The sequence below is a fragment of the Notamacropus eugenii genome, chromosome 1 (assembly GCF_028372415.1).
Source record: "Notamacropus eugenii isolate mMacEug1 chromosome 1, mMacEug1.pri_v2, whole genome shotgun sequence".
NCBI lineage: Eukaryota > Metazoa > Chordata > Mammalia > Diprotodontia > Macropodidae > Notamacropus > Notamacropus eugenii.
Window position 1 is genome coordinate 534,722,663 of NC_092872.1, and position 13,839 is coordinate 534,736,501.

General features: G+C 37.9%; 1 protein-coding gene across 5 annotated transcripts in view; it reads right to left on the reverse strand.

Annotated features, from left to right (window-relative positions):
• Positions 1-13,839, reverse strand: part of MEMO1 (mediator of cell motility 1) — a 119,146-nt gene that overhangs the window by 59,719 nt on the left and 45,588 nt on the right. For 4 of the 5 annotated variants that reach the window (XM_072634118.1, XM_072634116.1, XM_072634119.1 and 1 more), the window contains exon 2: positions 13,560-13,641. The exons of the other annotated variant lie outside the window; for it this stretch is intronic. Coding sequence is in view for 1 of the 4 variants with exons in the window: in XM_072634116.1 (XP_072490217.1) it covers positions 13,560-13,641 (82 nt within the window). In the remaining 3 variants the exon portion in view is untranslated. The remainder of the gene's footprint in view (positions 1-13,559; positions 13,642-13,839) is intronic. 5 annotated transcript variants of the gene reach the window in all.

The following is a 13,839-nucleotide window of genomic DNA, read 5'->3' on the forward strand; positions in this document are numbered from 1 at the left end:
ATAATGTGCTATCTAACCATGAGTCAAAATTATAAAAAATTCCTTGAAAGATGTAACAGAGATAACTTTCTTAACAGTCCTCTGACTTTTAATATAAAGTGAGGCATAAAACATATGTTCAAGTTGGAAGATGTCCAACAAAGAGCTCAAATAGAAAAGCAGGGGTAGAGAATCTGCAGCCTCAAGGCCACATATGGTCACAAGTTCTCCATCCCTTGGAGATTTCCCTATAATTGATGAGTCTCCAAATGCATGTGCTAGCACATGGCATTTTGCCCATTACATCAAACCTCATAACACTGAAAAGTCTGAGATCTATAATTATTCAGCCTAACTATCCAAACAGGAAAAAACAAAAACCAGTCTACCTTCTACTTTCATCCTTAAATGCCTTTGGGGTAACTATGATATGTAAATGGATATTTAATCTACTGAAATGATTCATCAGTAATATACCTTAGATAGCCTGCCAATGAAAAATAAGCTGAGCAGCTCTTTAAGACAATAACTTACTTATGAATTGTGAGATCTATACTGATAGCTATCCAGACTGGAAGTTTTCAATACAGATGAAAGAACGAATTCAGATCCACCCAACCCCACGCTGGATCCAAAAAGGGAGGGAGGAGGTGTTTAAGCCCAAAGCTAAACAGAAGACTAGATTGCCTTTCAGAAACTGTAGACTGTTTAATGATCCCAAGCTTTTTCTGAAAAAAAAAAAAGGTTTAAAAAAAAAATCAGTGTTCCTTCTAATAATACTAGGCCTGAGTCATGAATTCTTCAGTGACTTTGATATTCCAAGTTACAGATACCCAAAGGGCAATGGAGAAGCATTTGGTATTCACAAGCAAAAACGCAATACGAAGTCCTGAACTGAAGAAAGAGTATTAAGGGGGCGGAGCCAAGAAGGCAGAGTAGAAACACACAAATACGCTAACTCCAAACCCACAGCCCATGAAATGTCTGTAGTAAAGAGCTGCCAATAAATTCGGGAGCAGGAGAAGCCACAGAACAGCAGAGTGGACGAGATTTCTGTTCCAGAGAACCTGAAAACCTCTCACAAAAGGTTCTTCACGCCGCGGCCAATGGTGCCGAGAGGAGCGGATCCGAGCAGGGAGCAGAACCGAGCAGGGAGCAGAACCGAGCAGGCTTCAGGGACAGGATCTCCAGCAGCCGCACAGGTCCCTCCACCCACAGGTGACAAGGGTCAGTGAGAGGGTCTCTTCAGTGGGTCGAGAGGGGAGTGGGGTGCCCCCATGACTCAGGCCCCCTCGGGAGGCACCAGCGGAGGTGGGAGCAGACCAGGGCTCCCCAAGCAGGCAGGAGCCTGGATCCATTGTTGAAAGTCTCTGCATAAACCCCCTGAGGGAACAGAGCCCATGAGGTGGCCCTGCCCCCACCCGGGCAGCTGAACTTCATCTCACACTGAATAGCAGCCCTGCCCCCGCCCAAATCCCTTAAGCTAGGAAGCAGCATTTGAATCTCAGACCCCAAGCGTGGGCTGGGAGGATCCGGAGGCGAGGTGGGTGTGAGGAGAATATTCAGAGCTCAAGTCACTGGCTGGGAAAATGTCCAGAAAAGGGAAAAAAACCAAGACTATAGAGGGTTACTTTCTTGGTGAACAGGTTTCTCCTCCCCTCCTTTCTGATGAGGAAGAGCTGTGCTCACCATCAGGGAAAGACACGGAAGTCAGGGCTTCTGTATCCCAGCCCACTCAATGGGCTCAGGCCATGGAAAAGCTCAAAAAGAGCTTAGAAAATTTTGAAAATTATGTTAGAGAGGTGGAGGAAAAACTGGGTAGAGCAATGAAAGACATGCAAGGAAAGTATGAACAGTAGGTCAGCAACCTGCTAAAGGGGACCCAAAAAAATGCTGAAGAAAATAACTCCATGAAAAATAGGCTAACTCAATTGGCAAAGGAGGTTCAAGAAGCCAATGACGAGAAGAATGCTTTCAAAAGCAGAATTAGCCAAATGGAAAAGGAGATTCAAAAGCTCACTGAAGAAAATAGTTCTTTCAAAATTAGAATGGAACAGATGGAGGCTAATGACTTTATGAGAAACCAAGAAATCACAAAACAAAACCAAAAGAATGAAAAAATGGAAGATAATGTGAAATATCTCATTGGAAAAACAACTGATATGGAAAATAGATCCAGGAGAGACAATTTAAAAATTATGGGACTACCTGAAAGCCATGATCAAAAAAAGAGCATAGACATCATCTTTCATGAAATTATCAAGGAAAACTGCCCTGAGATTCTAGAACCAGAGGGCAAAATAAATATTGAAAGAATCCACCAATCACCACCTGAAAAAGATCCAAAAAGAGAAACTCCTAAGTACATTGTGGCCAAATTCCAGAGTTCCCAGATCAAGGAGAAAATATTGCAAGCAGCTAGAAAGAAACAATTCAAGTATTATGGAAATACAATCAGGATAACACAAGATCTAGCAGCTTCTACATTGAGGGATCAAAGGGCATGGAACAGGATATTCCAGAAGTCAAAGGAACTAGGACTAAAACCAAGAATCACCTACCCAGCAAAACTAAGTATAATACTTCAGGGGAAAAATTGGTCTTTCAATGAAATAGAGGACTTTCAAGCATTCTTGATGAAAACACCAGAGCTGAAAAGAAAATTTGACTTTCAAACACAAGAATGAAGAGAAGCATGAAAAGGTAAACAGCAAAGAGAAGTCATAAGGGACTTATAAAAGTTGAACTGTTTACATTCCTACATGGAAAGACAATATTAGTAACTCTTGAAACTATTCAGTATCTGGGTACTAGGTGAGATTACACACACACACACACACACACACACACACACACACACATGCACACGCACACACACAGAGAGACAGAGTACGCAGAGTGAATTGAATAGGATGGGATCATATTTTTAAAAAAAATGAAATCAAGCAGTGAGAGAGAAATATATGGGAGGAGAAAGGGAGAAATGGAATGGGGCAAATTATCTCTCATAAAAGAGGCAAGCAAAAGACTTTTTTAGTTTGGGGAAAAAGAGGGGAGGTGAGAGAAAAACATGAAGTTTACTCTCATCACATTCCACTAAAGGAAGGAATAAAATGCACACTCATTTTGGTATGAAAGCCTATCTCACAATACAGGAAAGTGGGGGATAAGGGGATAAACAGGGTGGGGGGGACGATGGAAGGGAGGGCATGGGGAGGAGGGAGCAATTTGAGGTCAACACTCATGGGGAGGGACAGGATCAAAAGAGAGAACAGAAGTAATTGCGGGCAGGATAGGATGGAGGGAAATATAGTTAGTCTTATACAACACAACTATTATGGAAGTCATTTGCAAAACTACACAGATTTGGCCTATATTGAATTGCTTGCCTTCCAAAGGGAAGGGGTGGGGAGGGAGGGAGGTAAAGAAGTTGGAACTCAAAGTGTTAGGATCAACTGTCAAGTACTGTTCTTGCTACTCGGAAATAAGAAATACAGGTAAAGGGGTATAGAAAGTTATCTGGCCCTACAGGACAGAGGAGAGGATGGAGACAAGGGCAGAGAGGAATGATGGAGGAGAGAGCAGATTGATGATGGGGGCAATTGGAATGCTCGGTGTTTTGGGGTGGGGGGAGGGGACAAGGGGGGAGAAAATTTGGAGCCCAAAATTCTGTGAAAATGAATGTTAAAAGTTAAATAGATAAATAAATTTTAAAAAAAAATAAAAAGAGCATTAACAGATACTACTATGTTCTGAGAATTAAGATATAACTCACAGCTCACATACTCCACTGTTAGTCACAAAAAAGTAATGGATCTACAAGAAGGCCCCTCTAGATACCTTACAGTACACTGAGTGGACCCCCTATGAGAGAAGTAAGAGAGAATATAAACAAGGATTATACAGGAAAAGAAGCTGTCGTTAGGTTGGTGATCTTCACAGAAATCACATCAATGAGATCACAGATCCATTAAAGGATCCATCATCCAATTGATGGAAGGCACTCACTAGATATATTTAGCCTGGAGAAGAGAAGACTCAAAAAAGATTTATGACAGCCTTCTTCAAGTATCTAAAGAACTATCTCACAGAGAGGGGATTATACTTATTTTGTTTGGAAGTTTCAAAGAGGCAAATTTAACCTTGATATCAAGGGGAAAATTCCTAAAAATTAAAATGTCTAAAAGTGGAATGGGCCACCTTACTCTCCTGAGAGGTGGATACATTCCCCCTTTTAGCATGTCTTTGAACAAAAGCTAGACAACCACTTGTCTAGTAGATTATAATGGGAATTCTTTCTGTAAGTAAGTTGGATTAGCTGGGCACTAAGGTACCTTCCAACTTTAAAATTCTGTGATTCTGTAAAGATATGATACAGTTTGCAGAGAAAAACTGAAAGCTATGCATGCCTCTAATAGTTTTACTTTCTTAACTTTTGATTATTACTTTTCTCCTCCATCAAAACATTCTACTTGTGAGTCATGATTGGAGGAAAGGAAGATCTGGAACACAGCAAACAAAGTTAAAAAGCAAGTTTGCAGACAGATGAAATAATATTGACCCAAAGATAGCAACCTGAAAGCAGGCAAATTCTATTGTCCCTTTCAGACTGCCTATTTTAACTTCTATTGTGTTGTGTCTTATGCTTTGCTAGATTATCACCATACAGAATGACTCATGCAGTATATCAGTTTCTGATATTCAATACCTCAACTCCCTCAGTTGCCTCTCCCCTCTAACTACAGGGCTAGAAGGTAGAATAGGAAACTCCTCCCAAAGCCTTCTTTTAGAAGGCCCTGAATTTTTAGAATTTTCCAGGTAACTCTTCATTTTCCAGCATTAGTTCAGCTGCTCTTGCCCTAGTACCACATAACCCCAGTGTCCCCTCCTCCCTTTTCAGCTTCCTTTTATAAGTTGTCTTCCCCATGAGATTGTAAATTCCTTGAAGGCAAGGTCTGTCTTTTTTTCATATTCCCCAACACTTAGCAAAGTGCCTAGCATAGAGCAAGTACTTAATAAATATTTCCTGAATTGAGCTGAATTACCTTTTTTTGTAGCACTACTATATTACCTACATAATTCCTGCTTCAACAAAGATCTGTAGTAAATGATTATCTTTCAAGCAGATACCCTATATAGATCTGTTCTTTCAGAACTGGAAAAAATAATATTTCATTTTTATAAAACAGAACTTTATAAATATCAACAATAAAATTTACACAGCATTATAAGAAATCTATATAGAAAATAATTTCAGAAAAGGGAACAAAGACATCCTACATTCATATAGATTCCACATCCCCACCCTTCATGAAAAGATTTGGCATTCTATAAAGCCTAATAAATATTTAGTGACCAAACTAGATAAAGATACAGAAGTTAGAAGATGTGTATACATATAACCTGACAGTAAAGAGGTAATTTAAATGAACATTCCCTTTAAATAATAGCTGTTACAGAAAAGATACATAAACTAAATTTCTGTAAATCAAATCTTATTTTAAATGTACAAGAAAAATAGACAACTGAAGAATAGAAGTTCACAAAAGTTATGATAATAATTTCTTAAAGTGATTTGATGTTTACAAAGTCCTTTCCCAAACAATATTTTAGAGACATGGGTAGCATCCTCATTTTTAAGATAAGGAGACTGAAGCTAAGAGAAGTTAGGTGACCTACACAGATCACACAATAAAGCTCATGAAATGATGTATTTAAATTTAACTTCAGGATCAGCAACCTAAAACCAGTCATTGAAAACATACCACAAAAAACATGCTTCTTTTGGTTTTTAATTTTTTTTAATCCTCAAGAAGGAAATCCTAAAATTTATCATGTTTTAAGTATATAAACAGCAAAACAGTGCATTCGAAGATCTGCCATCATAAGGCAATTAGACTTAGGATAACAGAGTATGTCCATGGACAGTGTCAACATTTACAGTAAAAGAATGGCATATGTGTTTTGGTAAAGGAGAAGCATCACTTTTACGGCCAAAAGAAAGACAAATAATTGCATTTTTGCACCTACATACAAGAACTAGACTTTGTAATTTTATTATTGTAAAAAATGTACTTGTCTTGAATTATTTGACTAGCCGAAAATAGAGAATTAGAGAATGCTAGATTTGGGAGGTCCTTCAGATCATTAATGTCAACTCCTCACCCAATAACAGAAAGGTATATTTATTTTGACCATGTATTAATCATGACTTCTTTACAGTCCCAACAGTTATTTCTTCAAGAATCATAATTCTTTTGCCAGTTTCTCTACTACAAGTAGGAATACAATAATTACTTTTTTGCTCTATTTATGTCTTTACCAGAGGTAATGTGACATAACACAACTGAAGTTGAAATAAGGAAGACCTGGACATAAATATCAGCTCTAACACTAGAAGGTTCATGGTCAAATCACTTAAGCTTTCTAAGCCTCAAATTATTCAACTGTAAAATAGAGATTGCTCATCTCACAGGATTAATAGAGGCTCAAATGAGATAACACACATCAATTACTTGGTAAACCTTAAAGCACTATATACACATCCATTATTGTCATAATTGCCTCCCACTGCTCCTAATGTCCACCTCTGATCTCAATCCAAAGTATCTTACTAAAGCCTGTGATCTCTAAGGCTCAAGAACAAAGCTAGGCACTTTGACCATACTTTAGCACTTTAACAGCTTTCAGTTAAAGCAAGTACTCTCTCCAAAGGTACAGATAACAGCCTATACCTCGTCCTGTGCTATTTTTATCCGTATTCTCGAAGGACTCCTCTATAGAGAATCCAATAAATGAACTTAGGGTGCTTTCATTAATTTTTTCAACAAGTATTATTAAGTACGTATTGTGAACATAAAGTCATGGAGGAACAGGGTCAAACCTCATCCTTCATTGGTTCTGTGAATTACAGGCACTGTGTATGTGTTCGTCCTTCGTTGTGGAAGAAGACCATGCCATTAGAGAAATAATGACATGACTTGCACTTGACTTTGTTTTGAGTGAGAAAGAGGGCTGTGCAGGTCACTAGCCTCACTTCTCCTCCAGAGCCATCTGAATCCAGTAACCAGATATTCATCAGGATGACTGGAGATGACCCAGGATGCACTGGGAGACCTTGGTCAGATGCTCATTTAGGGAGAGAGAATTAGCTGTGTGTGTTCTCCTTCATTGCCGAAGAAAACCATGCCATCAGAGAAATAATGACATGATTTGCATTTGACTTTGTTTTGAGTGAGAAAGAGGGCTGTGCAGGTTACCAACTTCACTTCTCCTCCAGAGCCATCTGAATTCAGTGACCAGATATCATCAGGAAGACTGAAGATGATCCAGGATGAGGCAATTGGGGTTAAGTGATTTGCCCAAAGTCACACAGCTAGTGAGTGTCAAGTGTCTGAGGTGAGATTTGAACTCAGGTCCTCCTAACTCCTGCACTGGTGCTCTATCCACTGCACCACCTAGCTGCCCCAGACATAAGGTACTGAAGATACAAAGACAAAAATGAAGTCTTTCCTGCCCTCAAGAAGCTTGACACTGCATGTAAACCAATGGGGCACACAGGTTATCCATAAGTTATTACCTGCTCTCATGACAGGAGTGACTAGGCCACCTTCTTCTCTCTGATAACATCCTTAACACTATTTCCTCCTCTATTTCAACTTGTGAAACAATCTCTTTTGTCCTTGCAAACATCAAATATTCCAATAGTCAGATTAATCTTCCTAAAGCATATCTCTGTATTATACATATTACCCCTTTACTAAAAAACCTTTAATGGCACCTTGTTTTCTGCTAAATAAGGTCTAGATTGCTTTGCTTGGCATTCAAAGCCCTCCAAAATTTGACTGCATATCCCCCTCACACATTCTATGCTCCAGTCAAAATGACTAACTTCTATTCATTAAAACATGATAATAATCCATTGGTTACCTATTCCATTCTTTTTGCTCATGCCTTTCACTCTGTCTATGACATCAGCTGTCTCTCAAACTGCCCAATCCCTAACATCTTTTAAGATCTACTTCAAATATGATCTCCCAGACAAAGCTATTCATGTTCTCTCCAATGTGAAATCATCTCAGAAGTTCTTTTTGTTGAATTAATACTGCACTTTGCACTTATTTTATTGTACTTTTAACCTGTACTGCATACTGAAAAAAATCCTTTTATAAAGAAATAAATCTAAAACAACAAATTTATTTAGTACCTACTAATAAGGCACTAGGGAAAGTGTTACATAACTTTTTAGAATACACATATAATATTCTATCCCCCAATTCCATAATTATCTGTAATTTAAGTGGTGCTTCCTTCTCTTTCACAATAAGGCATACCTGCATAACTTTCCATTATGCCTACAAGTGTTTAAATATCTTTGCACGCTGCCACACATAAGAATGATTGTTGTCCTTTGTATTTGAAGATGATCAAAATGACATCACGATATCGGGGTCAACGTACAGTGTGTCCAACAACTGTGGCTGATCAGACCAATATGAGCTCCAAAGGCCCTATTAGAGGTTGAGCACAAACAGTTCACTATGAATGTTCAGAATAAAGATGTCTTTAAATTTGCACATCAGATTTCTTTTGAGCTACTGCAAGTCTGCTTTGCTTAAAGACTGCCTTCCTTGATGCTGGATCCTGTGCCAATGTCTACCATGTCTCACAATTGATTCCAAAGTTCTTCAGAAAGACCTTGAGAGTATCCTTGTATAACTTCTTCTGACCTCCATGTGAGCATTCACCTTGTATGAGTTCTCTGAAAAATAGTCTTTTAGGCACATATACATTTGGCATTCAAACAAGTTGGTCAGACCATCAGAGTTTACCCTCTCTGCAGTAGAGTTTGAATGTTTAAGTGCCTGGTACTTTATCTTGCCAGGTGATCTTCAGAATTTTCCTAAGACAATTCAAACAGAAGCAATTCAATATCCTGGCATGTCACTGGTAGACTGTCCAGGTTTTACAGGCATACAACAATGCAGTCAGCACAATAGCTCTGTAGACCTTCAGTTTGGTAGGCAACCTAATACCTCTTCATTCCCACACCTTCCTTTGGAGCTTCCCAAACACTGAGGTAGCTCCAGCAATATGTGTGTCAATCTTATGACCTACATGTACATCTCTGGAAAGTATACTGCCAAGGTAAATCAACTTATGCACAGCATTCAAAATTTCTCCATTTGTTGTAGCTGAGTATATACCATGAAGTGCTGGCTGGCAAGAAAAACCTGTTTTCTTGGTGTTAATGGTCAGACCCAAATTAGCACATGTGTGGGACCTCCACATATAAGAATAGTAAAAGAGTGATATATGAACTATTTACATGTACCAATACCACTTGAAACTATAAAGTAAAACTAATCTAGTCCAATCAAACTGATTTTCCTTGCTGTTTCTTACCTTCTTATCTTTGTATTGGCTGACCCCAGAATAGCTACTATCTCCTTCCCTTCCATTCTCTCAGAAACCCTATCCTTCAAGGATCACCTCAAGCACAACTTTCTGCATGGGGCCCTTCCTGATCTCTGTCATCCACCCCACTCACCATAAAAGTACCCCAGCACTTTTCCATAAAAATAACTTTATTTTGTATCTTTGTTTTGTATCTTCTTTGTATATACCTATGTATGTATCCATAAGTCAATCGATCAATAAACATTTATTAAGCCCCTATTATGTCCCAGGCATTGGGTTAAGTAAGTACTGAGGATACCAATACTAGATGCTTACATCTAAATGAGGGAAGATAACACACAAAAAGATGGAGAAGGGCTGGGAGGGATGGATGGTGTGAAGTGAGGACGATGATGGAGAAAGTCCAAAGGAATAGAGCTATGTCGAAAATGAAGAGCTGACTTGCCTGGGTGCAACCATCTTAAGTGGAGGTCTTGGGAATAGTTTCCACTAACTAAACAGTATTCTAATTGATGGCAGGAAGCTATTTTCACTTTTACCTTTGTATCGCCCCCAGGCCTGGCACAGGAAACTGACCACCTGGAGGCTGAGAGCCACCTAAGCACAGAAATGGAACACTGACTAAAGTTCCTTAAAACCAAGAGGAATGCTCAAAACTCACCCTGTACCAGACCGAAAACATTTCAAACTTCACTGGAAAAAAAAGAGGCCAAGACGCCAGTCAAAGAAAGGAGACTTGCAACCATGACTGCCATTTGCCCTCTGATTGGACTCAACCAAAAAATAATCACCAAAGTGGCAGAAACTACTTCTGTCATGCTTAAATATAAAAATAAAAAATAAAAAAAACAACCCAACAACTGCTAGAAGCCAAATACCTAATGCCTGGATATTTGATCACATTAGCAGTAGGAATCTCAATTACTATGGAACACAATAAAAAGATGTGATGCCATCTGTTCCACTGAATGTTTTTCAACAAAGACTAAGTTTATACAATTCTGACACCATGCTTTGGTGTAAGGAAATCTGGGCTACATGTACCTCCCCCTGCATCCCCCACCAAAAACATGGTTTTCAATAAAGATCGTTTTCCTGAAAGGTCTTAAAATTTGATTTAAACAGCAGCAGTCTTTTTATAGATACAATTTAGAAGACAAACTAAAAAAAACAAAAGACTTTCCAATTATAAAGCATCAGCATTTTCTCATAAAAAAAGTTAGTTCACCTAATGTAGTTATTGTACATCTGTTATTATTCTTTACTTCAAATACTATGAAGATAGAAATCCAAGAGCTACTTCTGAAAGTCATGATAAAATAATGTTCTCTGGATATACTACAAATTTTTCCATGTTTTAACAGAACTAACATTTTGACTGGGGATCCATAATATGAAATACTTTGAGGTTGCTGGGATTTTTTCAATTCAGTGAACATTTGGCAAACAACTACTACTCTCTTCCTAATTTTTCTATTTTGGTCAAGAGTACATCCATCCTCCCAGGGATGCAGGCTCACAACCTAGACATCATCTTTGATTCCTCAGGCTTTCTCATCCCCTGCATCCAATCAGTTGCCAAGTCCTCTATTTTCTACCTTTGTAACATCTGTCCTTTGATGCTGTCACCACTCCGGTGCAGGTCCCTCACCATCTCATGTCTGTCTGGTCTATTGCAATGTCTTATTGGTGGCCACTCAGCCGCAAGTCTCTCCCCACTTTAGTCTATCCTCCACTCAGCTGTAAAATGAATTGCAGATTTCCCAAACGATAAATAGTCAAAGGATATAAACAGGCAGTTTTTAGAAGAAATCAAAACTATTTATAGTTAAATGAAAAAAATGCTCTTAAATCATTGATTAGAGAAATGCAAAGTGAAACAATACTGACATGCCACCTCACACCCATCAAAAAGGATAAATGCTGGAGAAGATGAGGGAAAAAATAGGTGCACTAGTGAACTGCTGATAGAGTAGTCAACTGTTCCAATCATTCTGTAGAACAATTAGGAACTATGCCCAAAGAGCTATAAAAGCATACCCTTTGACCCAGCACTACCACTATTAGATCTGTATCCCAAAGAGATCAAAGAAAAGAGGACTTATATGTACAAAAACATTCATATCAGTTCTTTGTGATAGCAAAGAATTGGAAATCAAGGGGGAAATCATCAATTGGGGAATGGCTGAACATGTTATCATGAGCATATCATTATGATGGAGTACTATTGTGCTACAAGAAATGACAAGGGGTAGTTTCTGAAAAACATGGCAAGACCTATATGACTGATGCAAAATGAAGGGAGAACTGGGAGATCATTGTGCACAGTAACAGCAATGTTGTAATGACGACCAACTGTGAAAGACTTGACTACTCTGATTAATACTATGATCCAAGACAATTCCAAAGGACTCATGATGAAAAAATGCTATCCACTTCCAGTGAGAGAAGTGATGAACTCTGAGTGTAAACCTAAGTATAATTTTCTCATTTTTCTTGACTTTTTTTTGAGATATGATCAATATGGAAATGTTTTACAAAATTTCACATATATAATTGGACTGGGAGAAGGTGATAAAGAGGGGAAGAATTTGGAACTCAAAATTTAAAAAGAAAAGAACGTTTAAAATAAATAAATAATAAATCATAATAATCAAATAAAAGATTTAAAAAATAATAATGATTGTGGATCTGAATGGGTGAAACTTCTTTCCCACAGTTCTATTCAATAATCCCAATGGATCAAATATAAAATTCTTTGTTTGGCATTCAAAGCCTTTCATTACCTGGCCTGACTCCTATTTTTCCAGTCTCCTTCCATCTTATTTACTTCCATGTACTACAAGATGCAGTGATACTTGCCTCCTGATATTTGTTAAAACACTGCATACTCCATCTCCTGACTACAGGCATTGTCACTGACTTCTCCCAGGTTTGGTATTCTGTCCCTATTCACTTCAGCCTCTCAGCTTCTCTGGTTTCTTTTCAAGTCTTAGAAAAGTCCTACCTCTTGCAAGAAGTCTTTCCGTGTTTTTGTAAATAGTCATCTGCAATTTAGACTGGGAGCTCCTTAAGGGCAAAGATTGTCCCTAATGCTTAGCAAAGTGCCTGGATCATTGTAGATATTTAATAAATGCTTGTTGACTATGTGCAAGACACTATAATAGATAGTGGGGAAGAATCATGGATTAGATAAGAGAGTCACGTGTCCTCAAGGAACTTAAATCCTAACATAATACCATTATATTTAACAGACCAAGCTAAAGTTTAAGATTCCCAAACATAAAATATAGATATTATTTATATATGTCTATATGTATAGAAGAAATGTGTATGTACTTATAATGCACTTAAAATGTTCATGAAAATTTCAAAATTAGCCAACAGAAGGAGATAAGTCTGGCTACTCTTTCACAAGCAGTTAACTATGATATAATTTCATGTGGACTTGGCTCAATTTCCACATTTGCAGTGTGAAAAACATACTTCATCTTTCTCAGTATCATATTAAAGTATATTTTTAATTGTAAGAATTATGTTTCTTAAGACAGAAGGACATTTTTAAAATGTAATAGTACTTATTCCCTTTTAATACACATATCATCCATTCAGCATAGCTAAATTTAAGAACTCATTGTTGCTGTTCAGTTGTTTCAGTCATGCCCAACTCTTCATGATTCTATTTGGGGTTTTCTTGGCAAAGATATTAGAGTGTTTTGCCATTTCCTTTTCCAGCTCATTTTACAGATGAGGAAACTGAAGCAAACAGGGTTAAGTGACATGCCCAGTGTCACAGAGTTAGAATGTGTCTGAGCTCAGATTTTAACTCAGGAAGATAGGTCTTTCTGACAACAGGCCCAGCACTCTAACCTATCTACCTAACTATCACCTAGGTGCCTCAAGTCTTTATTATCCCTCCATAATGGACAGCATTTAAAAGTTTTTAAAACATTACAACTAAGGAAACAAATTAATGTCTTTCAAACTATGTGACGGCATGGAAATTATAGGTTGTACTTTCTTCTGGCATACTTCCCTAGTAAGTTCTTTATAAAGAATGATTCAGTTTCTAAATTTCTTTATCAGAAATAGACACATGAAAGGCACCATACACATATGCTTCAAACTTGCAGTGCAATAAAAGTATACTTAAAACTTACGGGGCAATAATGGCTCTAGCAGGTCTTTTTGTGGACTGTACTTGTGAAAGCCAACCTTCTAATTGTGCATTCAGTTGAGGACCTGAAAAAAAAGAGAAGTGATAAAAATAGAATGTAATTGAATTCAATAGACCTACCATATACCTATTACATGCATTATGCTATGAATTAGGGTTACAAAGACCTCCCCACAAAACATCTCTATTCTCAAGGTTCTTCTGGAAGAAAACAAGACAAATAAACAAATACAAAGTAATGGAACAGAGATGAGGTATAATTA